The 18,728-nt window shown below is 40.2% G+C and overlaps 1 protein-coding gene and 1 long non-coding RNA gene across 6 annotated transcripts in view; one reads left to right on the top strand and one right to left on the bottom strand.

The window, feature by feature from the left end:
* The window catches only part of CRYZL1 (crystallin zeta like 1), a 36,383-nt gene extending 20,565 nt beyond the window's left edge, over positions 1 to 15,818 (top strand). For 4 of the 5 annotated variants that reach the window (XM_077342627.1, XM_077342625.1, XM_077342624.1 and 1 more), the window contains 5 exons: positions 5,719 to 5,817; positions 7,862 to 7,980; positions 9,246 to 9,351; positions 10,487 to 10,532; positions 15,125 to 15,818. In XM_077342627.1, coding sequence (XP_077198742.1) covers positions 5,719 to 5,817; positions 7,862 to 7,980; positions 9,246 to 9,351; positions 10,487 to 10,532; positions 15,125 to 15,224 — 470 coding nt within the window. In that variant the 3' untranslated portion in view covers positions 15,225 to 15,818. Of the gene's footprint in view, positions 1 to 5,718; positions 5,818 to 7,861; positions 7,981 to 9,245; positions 9,352 to 10,486; positions 10,566 to 15,124 lie in introns of all 5 variants that reach the window. The other variant, XM_077342628.1, reaches the window with a different exon arrangement.
* The window catches only part of LOC143839913 (uncharacterized), a 34,465-nt gene that overhangs the window by 12,210 nt on the left and 3,527 nt on the right, over positions 1 to 18,728 (bottom strand). Inside the window, exon 2 of the long non-coding RNA XR_013231934.1 lies at positions 6,327 to 6,444. This is a non-coding gene — a long non-coding RNA (uncharacterized LOC143839913). The remainder of the gene's footprint in view (positions 1 to 6,326; positions 6,445 to 18,728) is intronic.

Genomic DNA, 18,728 nt, shown 5'->3' with positions numbered 1-18,728 from the left:
AATAATTGATGCTTCTTTGGCTGAAATCCCTCCACAAGCAATTATCTGTAAAGCTTCAAAAATTATACAGCCCCCCGTTTGACACTGCCCGTAATTTCAGCCAGAAATAGCACTGGGGGAAAGGGTTTGTTTTTTTTACTTTCAGAGCGTATAAACGAGTAAGCACCAGCTCCTAAGCCAGCGAAAAAGGTCTTTCTGATACACCGAATGAACGAATATGCGTTGCTACTGGTGTTTTCATGTTTTTAAAAAACTGTTTTAAAAGGGAAACACGAACACAACAGTTAATTGGCTGCTCTATTTGATTGACGGCCAGGGGAGGGAGGAAGCACGGAAAAATATCGCCTCCTTTGTTTCAATTTCGGTGAGACTGGAAACTTGTATGTTACGAGAGCAGAGCTAGTGGGAGAGCCTTTTTTTCGATTGAACCGGCTGTGTGCGTTACCGAGACCTGCCACTTTTGCTTACAGTGCTTTTCAATAGCGCTCAGACTTAGTGAAATTGCCCGTTGTGCAGAATGGCCCTTGTTTTTCCTGTCAATCGTCCAAAAAATAAATAACAATACTAGGGATGCCACCAGTTTTATAATGTTAATATTTGGGCTGAATAACTAACTACTTATTGCTAACTAGGTACTGCTGACCTGTGAGAGCTTATAACACTTCCCTTATTCTGCTTGCTTATTTGAATATTGTGAGCTCAAGGGCTGAAATTAAGAAAAGTAAGTGGTTTTGAGATCCAGTTCAAACAAGACAGTCTCCAAGGTATTTGGAAGCATTGTGTCAGAATGTAGAGGTAGGAAAGAAAAGTCCATAAACATGTCCACAATTATTTATTGTGTGAGCATAATATTAGAGTGGCACCCATGATGAGTTAAGGGGTTAGCAGCAATGCTTCTTGCTGGATAATGTAGGTCTTGGATTGCAGAATGAAAGAACTTGAGAGTCAGCAATATCCACTGAAAATAAGGTGCTAAAATCAGAAGGTAACACAATTGGGGGAGGAGGAGAATTGCACAGATGGCATAATTAAGAATGGTCTTTTCATTAATGCAACAGTTGCAAAGTTTTTTCATCTCCCTAAGACTTCTCCTCTTGTGTTATTTTTGTACAGTGGTATCAGATGTCTCTCCCTTTTTTGTTTGTTTTTAAACACATATCCTATTTTAAATGCTTATCTTTATTAGACAATTGCATTTCCATGCCATGCCCTTGTAAATGAATGCCTCCCCCATGTTAGACTAACCTATCTTCATAAGCTCAACACTTCCTCATTTATCCCCTCACTCTGAAACTATGTTTTGCAAACTTCTCATAAAATAAATGGCAGTTACCTCCTTGGACAGCTTCTGCATTATATGTAGTAGTTTTGCAACTATATATTGCAATTATGGCATCTAATGTGAAAAATGAAAAAACCTACATGGTGGGGGGGGGGGGAACTGAACTGCTAACTAATGATATTTCCCTAGCTTAGAACCAGTTTAAAAATTATTTTTCACAGGAAATTTATGTATGAACAGTTGGCCTATAGACTAGAACAAAATATTATAAAATATTTATAACCTTATATAGCATCGCAGAGAATATCTTCTAATGGTTTGTAGGCACAGTGGATTTTAAACATGGTACACAGTGACCCAAATAAAAGCATTAAATGTTTCATATGAAGTCTAAAGTGATTCCTGTTAGTCTAATAGCCAAATCAGTATATTATGTAGCTTATCATTTCAGAGATATGTCAAACTCAAACAGGTTGCACCTTTAAGACCAATGAAGATTTATTCAAGATGTGAGCTTTCAAGTGCAAGCACTCTTCCTCAAACTAAGAACTTCCAATATGACACTGGGAATATATAGCAAAAATTAATTATGTTAAATTAGTAAACTGTGTCGAGTGCTTACACTCAACTTTTTTATAGCTGAGAAACACCTGAAACATTCTTCAGGCTTCAAGAAACCCAAAAGTGGTTCGATAGTACAGAACATGATTGGGAAGCAAGCTGAGTACCTGCCCTCCCATCCCTTCCAGGCCATCATTGGCCAAGGGGGTGGGCTGGTTTAACACATTAAAAAATATATGTATAAAAATGAATTAGCTCCCATCCATTTGAGAAACCCAGGGTCATCATGAAAACCTGACTGAGAAAGCCTGAACTAGACGGATAAGACACAGGTGGAGATGAACAACAAAGGTTTATTTATCAGAAATCAAGTATAGAATAGCTACTTTGGAGCTGAGTCTCAAGTATAAAGCAAATAAACTCGGAAGGAATTGTCCTTTCTCCAGAACCGTTCCCTCAGGAGATTCAACACTGCTCTTTTATCTCAGGGGTCCTTTCCATAGAACCTGTACACATAATTTAGGAATATTGGGCACTTAGCATGATGCTTAGCTTCCTTCCCTTCTAGTCCCCCACCCCCACCCTGAGTTTGGACGCAGCATTAGAGCTGTTGATGGCTGCCCCCAGCTGCCACCCTGGTTTTTAACCATCAACCACTGGTTACTATCTGGACCAATCCCAGAGGGCCAAAGCATGGGAGGAGTTTTTTTTTTTTAATCCTGAATTGTATACCACCATTTTTATGCTAGTTTTCAGATGTTAATACTGGGGTGTTTTATGGGAGATTTGTTTTTATGTTTTATATTATTTTGTGAACTGCCGCAAGCCAGTTTCCTGGGAGTGGCAGTCTGTAAATCTAATAAATAAATGTCAACTCCCCCCCCCCCAAAAAAAAAACCCCTAAATAAAAGCCAGGCTAAGATGATGCTCTTTTCTAGAAATGCAATTCTTGATTTATGGTACAGAATTGCTCTGATTAGTTGACAATTACTTGGATTTCCATGGAGGAGAGATTCAAATGGGTAGCCGTGTTGGTCTGAAGTAGCACAATATAATCAGAGTCCAGTAGCACCTTTAAGACCAACAAAGATTTATTCAAGGTGTGAGCTTTTGAGTGCAAGCACAGCTCACGCCTTGAATAAATCTTTGTTGGTCTTAAAGGTGCCACTGGACTCTGATTTTATTTTTCATGGAGGAGAGGTAAGACTTTTGAGGATGATTGCTAGAGATGTTGTTACAGAAAAGTGACGTTGAGAGGGCAAATTATAGCCACAGTTGGTGGCTTATCTCTACTAAGCTGCTTTTTGCCAGAACTTTAAAAAAATCAGAGTAATTTTGCTGAACCAGAAGATTGCCTTCTGTAAACAAAGGCTGACATAGGCTATATATTATATCATGGTTAAGCTGTATATTAAAAGTATTTTGAATATATACTGCTGTTGTAAATTATAATAAGTTGTGCAGTAAAGAGAGGTAATGGACATGATCCAGCCAAAATTAATCATTTATATGTGGCATAGGTTTTATTTGGATTGTTAAGCATGCTAAAATCAATCAGCATGCTAAACCAAGGGACCAAGCCCTATGAAGATCAATTGAGGGACTTGGGAATGTTCAGCCTGGAGAAAAGGAGGTTGAGAGGGGACATGATAGCCCTCTTTAAGTATTTGAAAGGTTGTCATTTGGAGGAGTGCAGGATGCTGTTTCTGTTGGCTGCAGAGGAGAGGACACGCAGTAATGGGTTTAAACTTCAAGTACAACGATATAGGCTAGATATCAGGAAAAAAATTTTCATAGTCAGAGTAGTTCAGCAGTGGAATAGGCTGCCTAAGGAGGTGGTGAGCTCCCCCTCACTGGCAGTCTTCAAGCAAAGGTTGGATACACACTTTTCTTGGATGCTTTAGGATGCTTTGGGCTGATCCTGCGTTGAGCAGGGGGTTGGACTAGGTGGCCTGTATGGCCCCTTCCAACTCTATGATTCTATGATTCTATGATTCTAATCCTGTTGAAGGAGATTTTCTACAGACACATGTTAACACAGATGCAACCCAAAGGGATTTCCATAGGGTTCCTTCTCCTATCTGTTGGCATAATTTAAATTTGCAGAGAGAACGTAGCACAAAGTGGCTTAAAATAATAAAATAATTCCATTAAGAAGAGAAATAAACCTTGTATAGAAAGAGGCAAGAGAGAGAGTCCTAACTGTCTGTTTTTCTTCCTCTATTCTGTCTGTTCTGGAGGCAAGCTATGAGGAAGTATGCTCAAAGCTGCAGGAAGTCTCCTGTTGAGGCAATCAAGACACTGGAGATTATTTGAAACACATCATTCTAACTATGCTAAATACACATCTCCTCCGATGCCTCCCATAGGTCTTGCACATTCCAACACTAGCCAGCCCTTCAACATGGAATGTGTGGATGACATCACACTCCATTATTCATAATGTCTCCAAAACCCCTAGTTCGCTAATGACCATTGCTCTTAGCTACACAGAGGAGAGGGTGGACTGGAGACGCTGTGTGGGACATTTCTACTTCCCAATGTGAGTGATGGTTAATTATGGTGCGTGGGCTTGGAGAGACAGGCATAGAAGTGAAATGAGCAAAGAGCAGTCTGCTCAGCTATTTGATAACCCTCTCTATCATGCTCAATTGGAAATTAGATCTTGTGATTTTTGTTTAATATGTTCCATATTTGATATTTTGAGTATTTTTTTAAAAAACTGGTTGTTTCATTTGGTTTTTTTATTTTTGCAATTAAGTTCAGAAAGGTTGCAGAAATAGAAAAGTTTACATATATTCCAGATATTTGTCCCAATGCTTTTGGAACCCTTCCAGTGGTCTATGGTTGACCAGGTCCATTGGTTTAGCCATTACAGCTAGTTCTCAAAGTTTTGTACTCCATAGATCCACGTGAGGAGCCTGCTGCTGCTTCCAGCTAGAAGCAATTATGAGTCTTGGTGCTGTTTTTACATGGAAGAATAATTCAGCACTCGGTTTTGGTATACCTGTGGATCTAATGCTTAACAACATTTTTGGGGGGTCCAATGCAAAGTTACATCTAAACATAGTTTACAATTTATCATTAACTTTTATCCAGGATTTTTTTAAATCAATTTACAAATCCACCACATATAGAAAAAAGATCCAATAGCATCTTGACATTTCCAACATTTACCATCATTCTGTTTAGATATTTTACTGATAACTTTAGGTGTCAGATGCCATCTATAAACATACCAATTTTCACACAATAATTGGCATTTCATTCATTTTATGTATTTACACCATAATGTGTTCCCATATCTCTACTGTAAAAACCAAGATTTTGCATCTACTTTATCATACAAGATTTTGCTTCATCTGTCTCAGTTTCATATTTAAGCAAAAGTTTATACATTCTAAACAAGAAGTGTGGCTTATCTTGCATTGTCAGCTTTTCAAATTCAGTTTGCTCTCCCAAAACTTGAGATTTTTTCAGTTTTTTTTCAACTTTGATGTCCAATGCATATAAATTAACCAGTCTGCTGTTTTTTTTCATTTTTGTTCTTTTGTTTGTTTTTAATTTTAAAAGGTGCCAGGCAACCATTGACAGGTATTTAAGGAACAGCCTTACAGTTTTTATAAGAATTTTGATTAACTTTAGGTAGTTCACATTAAGCTCAAAATATTCTAAATTTTATGTCAGGGTAGCCAATAAGCTTGCAGCCTAATCTTTGGTAACTTTCTTGTTTCCTGCAATCTTACTGACCAATTATAAGTGTTGTTGAAGAAAAGAAAATGTTCTCCTTATGTCCTTGGTTTCTGGATTGGTTTGAAGAACAGAAGCTACATTTTTTGCCTAAAATACTGTTGAAATATTCTTATCCCTTTTAGCTCGTATTATAGATGAATCAAATGGAAAGTATGACCTGACAGAAAGCTGTTTGGAGGAAACTGGAGGACTTGGAGTGGATATTATCCTGGATGCAGGAGGTATGTAACTGCTCAAAAGCTTTTATTACGTATAATACCTACATATATTTTATGAATAAATACTCCATTAATATATATTTTTGTATACTAAAATTATTTATTGCACATGTCATCTCTCTGTATATAGGCATATTATAAGGCCACGAGAGCAGGTTTAGGTTGATGCGTGGCATTCTGTGATAAAATCCATGGATTCTGTTATGATTAAATTGAGATTATGCATCCATCAGAGAGTAACTTAGTATGGGGGATTAGTTGGGTGAGAGAGGCAAGAGATGTCATATATACTCAGTTACTGCTGGTGAAAGGTTTCCTTTATGGGCTCATAGCTGCACAAGGGATTTTCTGTGCACAGTTATATTCAATATAAAACCTGGATGATGGGTACAATTGGAAACAGGGAGGGGTATCTCTTGAGTTAGAAGCAGATAAATCATTTCAAAAATGCCTCAGTCACAGCAGTTTAAAACTTGATTTTTTTCTTCTCCCTTTGTGTACTATAAACTTACCAGAAAAAGTTATAACTTTGACTAGTTGAACATCGCAATATACATAGGAGCATGAATATCCTGTGATAGTATTCAAATGGAGACCAGAGTCATAACTTCTTTATCTTTTAAAAGAAATCTGTAGAATATAAAAGCAGGAAATTTTAAGATTCATTAAGTTTAAAATTTGCTGTTTCTATCGCATAATATTTTATTAATTACAATATGTATATACTCTCATTCAGATCATCAAACTATGGTTCAAGGCACCTTACAAAACCATGGACAGAAAAAATGGCCCTATGTCTAACAGCTTTTCTCAACTTTTTTCCTGTTGAGAAACCCCTGAAACATTCTTCAGGCTTTGAGAAACCCACGAAGTAGTGTGATCATACAGAATATGGTTGGGAAGCACACTGTGTACATATACCTGCTTCCCCTCCCCTTCCTGCCCCCTCCACTTCTATAAGGGCCAGTTTTGCTTATGCAGTTCAAAATTCTGTCCACAGTCAGTGTTTTCTATTTACTTCTTGTTATGCCTCTTAATGAGCCTCTTGTGGCGCAGAGTGGTAAGGCAACAGAAATGTTGTCTGAAAGTTCTGCCCATGAGGCTGGGAGTTCAATCCCAGCAGCCAGCTCAAGGTTGATTCAGCCTTCCATCCTTCCAAGGTCGGTAAAATTGAGTACCCAGCTTGCTGGGAGGTAAATTGTAATGACTGGGGTAGGCACTGGCAAACCACCCCGTATTGAGTCTGCCATGAAAATGCTAGATGGCGTCACCCCAAAGGTCAGACATGACCCAGTGCTTGCACAGGGGATACCTTTACCTTTATGCCTCTTAATAGTCCTCTAATTCTTCTACAGTTTTAAGAATCCATTGATTTTTCCGTGCACTTGTACAATCCTAAATTATAACTGCAGCTAATTCCATGTATTCAGGTTTTTTAATATGGCCGCTGGCCATGTTATGTCACTTGCAGTAGTTCCTGAGCAAAATTCCTGACATTTCTCTATCAAAGGTTATGGCATTTATTTACTTTTGCAGGCCTTAATCCATTCTCATTGCTTCTTTCCAGCATACCAGCAGAAAAGGGTGAATTAGAGATCACACTGGAATCAACATGATGTAGGTAGCATGCTTTTGCACAGGGAGGTACTTGCTGCCTGATCACAGTGGAGTGTTACATCAAAACCACTAATTCTTCTTCCCTTGTCCCCAGCAAAACAGTGCTACCTGCATCATTTCTGCAAATCTTAATCTGTATCCTCTGATGTCCATGAGCATGAAGAGGACAGTGATGATGCTAAATTGGGGGTCATGCTGGGCGACAGTCCAACTTTGCCAGATGTTGTTAACAGTCATGAATTGCCAACAGTCAGAGAGGTGAGCTAGGAAAATAATCTTTACAGCATAATTTCCAGTTGAAATAACACAGAGCAAAAATGAAAGTCAGTGGCAAATATGTATACAGAATAATTGTAGGTGAATCCTGAATATATTAAAAAGTTGTGAAACTCTTAAATGCCACAGTTATTCTTTTAGGATTTTTTTCCAGTGAGATTATACAGTAAGGAAAATGAAACAACTTCACAACAATTGCTACCACACAAACATGATATCATTACACTGCTCAGTGCTGGAGGCCATTGGGTTACCACGGAAGAAAACCTTCAAGTAAGAATTAATATTATGTACTGTCATTGTGATATGTTGGTCTCAGCCTTACTACTAATAGTATCAAGTACTTTATGCATTACATGGATAAGATAAGGAATACAGGGAGATATCAGGGATAGTCAGAAAAACATGAATTCAGTAGAGGGAAAGAGATCACAAAAAGTGTTACTTGAAAAGTATGTCTTAAAGTAGAAGAGAAGCAGCAATATGAAGTAGGGAAGGCGATACTTTCACATAAATAGGGAAGAACAAATCAGGAAAAGAAGAGAAGCAATAATAGATGTACTTCTGCACATGGGAAGAAGAAAGTCACAAGAGGATGTCATGGAAGAGATGCAATCAAAGTGTAAGATGGAGGAATGCAGAAAACAGTTGTTGGCCAGTTGGTTCAGTGGAAGTCATTAATGGTTGCAGAAATTTTTCACTTTCCATTTTCCCCAGCAGCCTCTCCCAAGCCTTGAAAACCTGATTGCTTGTGGACTAATAGCCATAATTGTCAGGGGGCTACAGTGAGGCAGAGGTAAAATTGTCCACTCCTTCCTCTCTTATCAGCTTAGGAAGGGCAGCTTCACCTTCTCTCTGCTACATCCACTCAACCTGAATGGCCATTAATCTACACAAGTCCTATAACTGTGGGAATGAACTTTCCCAAAGTCATAAGATGCTGCTGTGGAGGAGGGGAATATAAGAAAGTTCCCAATTCTTGTGAGCATGGATACTTGGATTCAACCTTGATAGTGAGGTACAGCGTAAAAGGAAGCATCTGTAAAGTAACATTGATACTGTGCACCCCGCAGGCCAGGACATGGTCCAGTTCCTTTACCCCCAATTGTTGCCATGGAACAAAGAAGCTTCCAGTCTACAGCAAGTAGTATTTTTGTTTAAACTCTATACAGAATTTTTCCTAAAGAAGTTAGGAAAGGGGACACTACAAGGGCAAATCAATCCGGTAGCTTTCAAGGCAAAAGGAAGACAAGAAACATATGTAGCCACATTTATATGGCTCTGTCCCGTCATGATCTGGAGGAAATGCCTAGTAACAACTAGTTGGGAAAATATTTAGCACAACTTAGCGGACTAAACAAATAACTGTTTTGTATAACAAGAAAGGGCACTTCATTTGAAATTACTATTGTAGCACGAATCCGTTGCTGCAGAATTCAACGATAAGTATTTTGAGTGCAGCTAATTTCTATCATTCACATGTTCTTATATTATTTTGGATAATGACATCAACTAATTTTAATTTGTTGTTTTTTAAGTTGGATCCTCCAGATATCCGTTGCCTTTTTCTCAAAGGTGCTACAGTCTCTTTTCTGAATGAAGAAGTATGGAATCTGTCAAATTTGAAACAAGGAAAATATCTTTATATCCTTTCCAAGATTTCTGGGCATGATCATCTGATTGATGAATATTTTTCCCAAGCAAGAGAAAACGAAATAGAAATGTGCCTGTCAGTTGTTAGGTTTAAATTACTAGCAGCCATGTTTTAACCATCTGTTCCCCCCTTCTAAGCAAGAGGAAGCAAAATGAGTAGTTTAAACAGCTAGCAGCCATTTCAGTAGTCTGTTTCACTTTTCCCCACTTCTAAGTGCAAGGGAATGAAATCAGTTGCTGAAATGACTCGCAGGAAAGCAGGTGCACCCATCTGCTATTAGCCTAAAATGGCTGCCTCTCATTTCAGCTTTCCATTTTGCTTCTCCCATCTTGGAAGGGGGGCAGTGAAAGGGACAGCTTAAATGGACTGCAACCATTTAAACTGAACTGATAGGGAGCCAACCCTGCTTGGATGCTTGGTTTAAATGGCCTGAACCCCAGAACTGGAAAAAAAAGGCTTTGTTCCACAATGTGGTTAGTCATTCTGCCTTTAATAATAGTTTCTACTAATTTACCCAGAATAGATATTAATTTCCTGGGTCCCTTTTGGACTCCTTTTAAACAACTAGCAGAGTGTTTTCTGCTTTCCAGTCCTCAACTAATTTAGTGAAATCCCATAATGATAACATGGGTTATTGTTTCATTTACAAGCAGGCTGTCAGAATCACTATCTTGAAGTATGTTAACAATTGCTACATTTATGACATCCCATCCTTATCCTTATACTAGATATAGATACTAGTTCTACTGAATTTTTCTGAAACAAAATTGATGCATAGATTATCTTTTCCTCCTGCACCTGACAATTGGTGCTGGGAAGAGGAGTTTTTCTCAGCTCTCCCCAATGCAGCACTTCCCTTGCCTCCATTGATTACTAGATTAGAAAATAAATGCTGCCTGTCACATTGATGGGCATGGTGGGTAAAAGAGTAAGATTGTCATGAGTTATGGGTTACTTGATTGCTACTTAATACTAAACACTGCTGTTTTAAAAAATAAAACCACTGTTTTTTATGTATATCCAAAACAGATTATTAAAGGACTGTAATTATTATACTATCACTAGAGAAGAAGTTGAAGGCCTGCTCATGGATATATTGTTTTCCTTGACTAACATATTAGATACGCATTCTAGAAGATGTAATGGAGAAGTTATCAAGTGGTATTTTTAGGTATGACATATTCCTGAAATAGATCTCCACAAGGTACAATATGAATGACACTTATTCTTCATGTAGCTTCACATCACTAAATTTCTCCAGTGCACATATATGATAGATACATAGTTGCAGCTACAGACCAGGATCCAAAGAACCATGAAAATAGTTGTGGGAGTCCAAGAGAACTGTACACTTAAAAAACACTAAAATGGTGAATCCCCTAGATGAACTCAAGCTGCTCTTCAGCTTCCAGCCTTAATCATCATTTCTATAGTCAATAGTAAAAAGGGATACCTTGTGCCAGTAAAAAAAAACAGCAAAATTGGGCCCTTCACAAGCCCTATAGATGTTTCTGTGTACTCAGGAATTTCTCAATTATGCCTAGAGAATGTTGGGAACATTTGAGTCAAAGGGGAGAAACAAATAGAGATGTATTTGATCTGCTCAAGCTTCACTGCTTATAGCAACAAGAGTTTGAATCATATGTGCAGGAGTCACATGTGGTTCACCAGCAAGTGAGATGCTAACAGCAGCCCCAGTCTGATAAGTGAGCTGGTACTGCTGAACTCCATACACCTGATTCCTGACCTGGGATGATTCTGCACTTACTTGTTTTTTACGTTGTGGATCCTGCTGGATTCAAATCAATTTGAATTCTGATCTTCCTCTATCCCCCTCCCAATTGAAACAGAAAGGGTTCTGCATTTTATTGGGGAAGCGCAGACGGGGGGGGGGGTGCAGCAGGAGCTTCTTTTCTTTTGAACGAGGCAGGGAGAGGATTGGAGTCAGCAGAGGAGGGGGGAAAATCAAGAGGCAAATCTCTGCTGAGAGAAGTTAGAGCTTCTGGAGCATAGTCACTTTTAGACAAGTCTTGCAACTGGGAACCAGGAAGCCTTTGAACTGACGCCCTGGCCAATCAGGGAAGACTTAGACAACCTGAGAGGTGCTGACATACAGGACATATTTCCCCCCTCCCTTTAATATGATAACAAAGTAGGGAGCCTAGTTTCAAATAGTAAAACCTAAGTATAGATTGTTTGTTACTCATCCTTGGTTTATAGTATCCTAGTGGGGGAGATTGAACTGCTGTCATAACTCAAAAGCACCCATTTCTCTTCCTCCCAATGATTTGTACACTGGTCATAATACTCATTCAGAGTTGAGTGCCTATCAATTGGGAAATGAATAAAGGTCAGTCACACAGACCTAATTGTGCCCCAACTCCAGTCCAAAATTGTTGTAAGCCTTTAAGGCCTCTGCCCACTATGCAGATAAAAGACCTTGGGAGAAAGTTAAGATTGGATTAAAATAGCTTCTACATCATAATTAATTGAATGCCCTCGAGTTCTTTAAACGAGACAAAACTATTAATGGGTTATTCTGTTGTTGAATGTTGTTGGGGAGGAACTGGGATGAATGTGGTACAGTCTCACACTGAAGCATCTCAGCATTCGAATTATCTGCTAGGTCCATATCAAACTGGTGATTACAGTATCCCTTCCACCATGTAAGAGGAGACATAGAAAAAAGAAATGTAGTTTTGATTTGTATTTTATCTGCACAGTGATTGTAGGAATTCATAAATTTTGATTCTTGTATGTATTTCTATTATCCCTGGAATAACAATAATTACAACTTTGAAACTGCCAAGCTTGCCTAATAGTGCATTGGCAATAATATTAATTCAGTATTATTTTTATGAAACAATGAATCTTTAGAAATAGACAATTTTCCACAGAAAAATTAAGCACTGGATTATTTTCTACCTGCTTAATAGGGCTAGCACAATGGCTAGAATGTCAAGCTGTGTTGTGTTCCTAATTGGCCCAGCAGTTCTCTTAAATTCTTGCTTTAATCATCTTGTTCCCTCAACAGTAAAACTGGCAGCTCTTGCTGATCAGACACAGCCAAACAGGGCCACCAACAAGTAATAGAGATGTTTCTGCATACTGAAAGCCTCCAAGATATGCAGAACAATGACTTTTTGCTCCTGTATGCACACACCCCTCCTCAATGAAGACTTGTGCATACATGCTGCCTAATGCTGCCACGGAACCATAACAACAGAGCTTTTATTCTGCCCATTGACTGGCTAATTGGAAGCAAATAATTTGCTGCTTGTGTCTATCCAGCCTGGGAGTTAATTATGAGTTGGGGAGGGAGGAATTCCTATATTGGTGGTATTAGAGAGAAGTGAGGGGCACACTACTTAGTAACAGTGTTAGGCAAGCTGCCCTATAACAAAATAAAGATGAGAAATTTTGAGGTGGTGAGCAACAGTCCTTTAAATGTTAGGAAGGGCTTTCCTACAGTACTATAGTTGGGAGTCGTGGGAGGTAGAAAACAAACTGCTTACCATAGGTTGCTTGAACTGAGTTAAAGGAAATGTATATTTGAGGCAGTGACATTTTTTTATTGGGCTTGATAGTACAATATATGCTTCCCAAAGCCTGCTTGTGTGAGCCTTGTATCCTAATATCAATACGTTTCTAATGGTAGTTCTTACCAATAATTAATATTCTGTTAATGGTTAGCATGTAGCATGCTTGCCCTCTGAATTATGACTGCCATTGTTTTCAAGAATGCAGATGGATTCAAGTTGAAAAGTTTTATTGTTCTAAAATGCAATAAAATAATTATCTTTTAAACTACAAATGCACAAGGAGGGACCCGCCAGAAACCCATGGGAGTAGCTATCCCAATCCCCCGACCTTTGCTTCCCCCTTATCCCCCTACTTCTCTCAGTTTCTCAATTTTTCTCCCTCCTACCACCTCTTACTTTCTCTCCTCTTTGCCTGTCACTTTGTGCCCCTGCTCCAGCATACTTTCTGTCTCTTTCTACCTCCCATCACTTTCCCAGCCTCCCACCTGCTTCCTACCATCCCCCTCCTCGCAGCAGCAGTGGTGGCATGGTTCTTCAGAAATTACAATGGATCTCTCAACTAAAGAGATCAGTTCACTTCAGGTTTCCACTGGAAATTCCAGGTGATTTGGGATGCAGCCAGCGTGGTGTAGTGGTTAATTTGAAGAACCAGATTTCATTCCCCATTCCTCTACATGGAGCCAGCTGCATGACCTTGGGCTAGTCACAGTTCTCTAAGAGCTGTTTTTTATAGAGCAGATCTCTAAGAGCTTTCTCAGCCCCACCTACCTCACAGGGTATCTGTTGTGGGCCAAGGAAGGGAAGGCAATTGAAAGCCACTTTGACTCCTTCGGGTAGTGAAAAGTGGGATATTAAAAACAGCTCTTTATTGTCTTCTTAGGAGGCTGAGGCTTAGGGAGGAAAGAGACCTCAGTAGTGTATAATGCTATCGAGTTCACCATTCAAAACAGCAATGTTCTTCAGGAGAATAGGTCTCATCTGGATCAGTTATAATTCACCTGGAAGTTGGCAACACTGATTCCCCTGGAAGAAATGGCTGCTTTGGAGGAGCAGCCTCCTTTGGCATTATAACCTTCTAAGATCCCTCCCCTCCCCAAACCCATCCTCCCCAGACTCTATCCCCTCAAATCTCCAGAAATTTCCCAACCTGGAGTTGACTACACTATCTCCTCCCCACCCAACAGCTAATGTATCTTTATCTTTGGTTTTCTATCTCCTCCCCCCTGCAGCCTCTACTTAGGAACTCTACGGTCTTCCTCCACCCAGGCGTCCAAAGCAGCTTCTCCTCTCCTCCTTTGTGTTCACACAGCAATCCCGTGAGATAGGTTAGATGGAAAGTATGTGACTGGTTTAAAATCACTCAGTGAATTTCCACAGCACCATGAGCATGCACACCTAGATCTTGCAAGACCCAGTGGCTGCTAAATCACAGTGGTTTTATAAGGTGCTCTGTGTTGAACAATGACAAGCAGCTAGGCCTAGTTGAGTCATGTAAGTCAGGTGGTATTGGTTGCCAGCCTTCAACTGACACCTGAAGATTCCCCAGAATTACAGCTGAACTCCAAACAGGGATCTCCCCCTGGAGAAAATGGTAGCTTTGGAGGGTAGACTCAGTGACATTATACCATGCTGAGGCCTCTCCCCTCCCCAAACCCTGACCTCCTCAGACTTTACCACAAAATCTCCAGGAATTTCCCAACCTGGAACTGGCAACCCAAGTCAGGCCTGGCCCCAATGACTCCTCCTTCAAAGACCCAAATAGACCTGGAAAATGTCCTGCCCCCTCCACCCTGCCTTTTACTCAGAGAATCAAGCCTTGAGACTTGTGGTTATCTAGCAACAGCCACAGAGGTGCTCCTTTTATCATATTTGGGTTTTTTAAAAACTCTCCAAAGTTGCATATAGGGTGTTCTTTTATTATTATATTTCCTATTTTCTGCAAACTTCAAACCCTTTTCACCTTTGTAGAAAAGTTTGTCTTGCCTGTTCACAGGTCCAGTCACCATATTTAACTATCCAAAGATTTGCCGACTTTGCTATACATCTGCTTTCTATTTGCTGTGTTTCTCTATGTGGTTCCAGGGAGCCTAGTCAAACTGTAACATTCATTTTCCTTAAGCAGTGAAGTTTGCACTAGTAAAAAGTAAAGTCTATTGTAATTGTCCTGAAATGTTCTTTTTCATCTGAGCATACATTCCAGACTCTGATTGTTCTCTTTTAGGCCTTATCTGGATGAGCCAATCCCACTATATGAAGCTAAAGTTGCTATGGAAATGGTTCAGAAGAATCAAGCAAGAAAAAAACAAGTTGTCCAGCTGTGAAGCACAGATTTCTACCTTCTAGGGCTACACTTTTGTAATGTGTATATGTATAAAATAGTGGTCATTGAACAAGTAAATCTATAGCTACTGATGCAATTATAATTTTATTATTCTTTTCTTAGGAAGAAGTGGGAGATTGTTGATCAGAGTTTTCATTTTGTCTGCCATGTCTAAAATATAAATGGAATCTTCTCTATCTCTTCTCACCTCCAAAGTAAAGTCTTTGTCTTGAAGAGGTGATATTTGTTTTTGTATATTTGGTAGTTTTTTTGTGTTACTGAAACTTCTACATACTAGATTGGATGAAGCCAAGAGGTTACAAAATCCTATTAAACTGAAGGATGTAACTGAAAAACTATTCATGTTGGCAAACATCCAGAAGTGCTTTCTTAAACTAGCTTGACTTTCATGATGGTCTTGCTTTTGTTTATTCATTTTTTATTCTCCTGTGATATTACTACATTTCAAGAGTTTTAATATATGACTAACTTGGGAACAAAATCTCAAATTCAAAATCCTTTTAAACGTTCACTACAATTTTGCTTCTCTGCCACATAGGCTAAAAAATAAATGTACATGGAAGACCTTTTCAAAGGAATGGGGTTGGATTCTGTGTAAACAGGTGAAGTATATCAGATATCCCATTAGCACGTTATTTACACCATGACTCAAAGAGATCCACATCTGCAATTACCAACCAAGATCCAGATGATTACTGCATATTCTGAGTGCCACACAGCTAAGTTAAAAGGTTATTATCAGAGTGTCTCTTGTAAGGCCATTGGTCTATCAAGGTCAGTAGTGTTTACTATGACTAGCAGTGTATCATGTGAACAACGTTTGAGTCCAGGGGCACTTTTATGACCAGCAACGTTTAATTGTGAGTATAAGATTTTGGGTACGTGTACACTTCTTCAGATACTAATTAACTTGAGATATGAGGGATTAAACGTGGGACTTTCTGCATGGAAAGCTGATGCTCTACCCATGAACTACAGTCGTATTCACTGATATATTTTATGTAACCCTACTTGATGCTTGAATTCAGCATATACTCAATGAAGTTACAAGTAAACAGACTATTATGTGCAAACCAATTAAATTGTCAGGTATGTAGGCTGTTGTTTCTGACTACTAGACTGGAGAATTTCTTCAGACAGGTTTCAAAGGTTTCACTGTAATCTATTTTTGCAACTGATAGGATTCTTCCCAGGTTCAAAGCTGCTCTTTTAACCCACAAAGCTCCTATCCACAGAATCTATACCCTTAAGTTAGGTTTAACTTAAAACAGATCAGGTTTAAGGTCTTGGTAATTACTGCACCAAGAGCCAACTTGGTGTAGTGCTCAAGAACAGTGGCTTCTCATTTGGCGAGTCCAGTTTGATTTCCCACTCCTCCTCAGATCTTGGGCTCGCCACAGCCATGATAAAGCTGTTCTGACTGAGCAGTAATCAAGGCTCTCTCAGCCTCACAGGGTGCCTGTTGTGAGGGGAGGAAATGGAAGACAACTGTAAGCCGCTTTGAGACTCCTAGTAGAGAAAAGTAGCATATAAAAACCAACTCTTCTAATTACCTTCAAGGCCATACAATGTCTGGGCCCAGCATACGTGACCGCCTCTCTGCCTATGCCCCCCATCTGCACTGCGCTCAACTGCAACAGCCCTGACCCCAAACAAACATGTTTGGCCTCAATCAGGGCAGAGAATGTCCTGGCCCCTACTTGGTGAAATGAGTTCCCAGGGGAAATCAGGGCCCTGCAGGAGCTGGCACAGTTCCGCAGGGCCTGCAAAACAGAGCTCTTCCACCAAGCTTTTGGTTGGGGCCAATGACCTGATAACATTTACCAGACACCCACAACTCTGGCCCAAGATAAAGGCCCACTAGATACATCACAAGGTAATCCCCAGTCTGGCCAATGCATCAAGCAAGAGTTTACATTAAATGGGTATATGGTTAACAGTATAAACATTTATAATTTGATACAAGTTGCTGAGTTTGATTTCTGGACTACTGTACTTCATATTATAATGGAACTTGTGAATTTGTGAATCTTTGCTGTGAACTGCCCTAAACTGCCAGTTTGGTGTAGTGGTTAGGAGTGCGGACTTCTAATCTGGCATGCCAGGTTCGATTCTGCACTCCCCCACATGCAGCCAGCTGGGTGACCTTGGGCTCGCCACAGCACTGATAAAACTGTTCTGACCGGGCAGTGATATCAGCACTCTCTCAGCCTCACCCACCCCACAGGGTGTCTGTTGTGGGGAGAGGAATGGGAAGGCGACTGTAAGCCGCTTTGAGCCTCCTTCGGGTAGGGAAAAGCGGCATAGAAGAACCAACTCTTCTTCTGCTTCTAAATTAAAAATTAAATAAAAATAAATTAACAGTGATGCTTTTTCAACTTTTTTTGCTGGTAGAAATCACTGACACAAGGTGCTTTCCCCTGGCTACTCAAATAGGCTTTAAGTCCACTACTTTAAAACATCCCTACAGAAAAGTGATGCATCTAATTATTGCCCTTTGCATTCCTGAGCAAGGTCACTGAGAGCAGTGGCAGACAAACCCAAGGCCTTGGATAACTAATGTTATAGACCCTTTTCAGTCTCATTTCAGGCCAGGGTATGGAATGCATATGATGCTGGTGACTTCATCTGATAATCTCCATCTGAAATCAGAGAAAGACCATGGCCTCTTTGTTGCTCCTACTGGATTTGTCTATTGCCTTTGATACAACAGATCATGTCAAATTATTAAGGCACCTGGAAGTAAAAATTGGTATATTAGGGAACGTCTGCTGGACTGGTTCAAATAATTCCTTATGGACTGGACTCAAAAGGTTGCTGTTGGAGAACAGTTATCACCAATGTGGGGCTTGTCTTTTTGGGTTCCACAGGGTACAGTCTTATTTCCTCATGCTATTCAATCTCTATGGAAATCCCTAAGGAGAAATCATTTGTAGTTTTGGAATTTGATGCCATCAAAATGCTGATGACACCCAGCTCTGTTTCTCTTGGGGATGCAATAAAACAGTGGTCCCCCAACCTTTTGTATCACCGGGGACCGGTCAACGCTTGACAATTTTACTGAGGCTCGGGGAGTAGTCTTTTGCCAAGGGACATCGCTGCCGCGGCCTGAGCCCCTGCTCCACTTGCTTTCCTGCCGGCACTCCTGTCTTCCCGCTGCCCACTGGGGACACTGCCAGCAGCAGCTGCGCAGTGCCACGCTGAGGGGAAGCCCCAGCCATGGTGGCCACTGGAGAGCACCAAAGGTGAGCCGGCGGCAGAGTGGCAGGGTAGCCCCTGAAGCAGCAGCCAGGGAGGACGAGCCGCGGCCCGGTACCGACTGATCCACGGACCGGTCCCCAGACCAGGTGTTGGAGACCACTGCAATAGAGGCCTTGAGCCATGACCTGACTGCTGTGTTAAACTGCTAAGTGCAAGCACATTGAAACAAAAGATGGAGGCAATCCTGGTTGGGAAGCCTAAGGTCTTGGACATCGTGTTTCCC

Source organism: Paroedura picta, chromosome 6 (assembly GCF_049243985.1).
Source record: "Paroedura picta isolate Pp20150507F chromosome 6, Ppicta_v3.0, whole genome shotgun sequence".
Taxonomy (NCBI): Eukaryota; Metazoa; Chordata; class Lepidosauria; order Squamata; family Gekkonidae; genus Paroedura; species Paroedura picta.
Note: the sequence above shows the minus strand (reverse complement) of the source record. Positions and strands in the feature narration are given on the sequence as shown.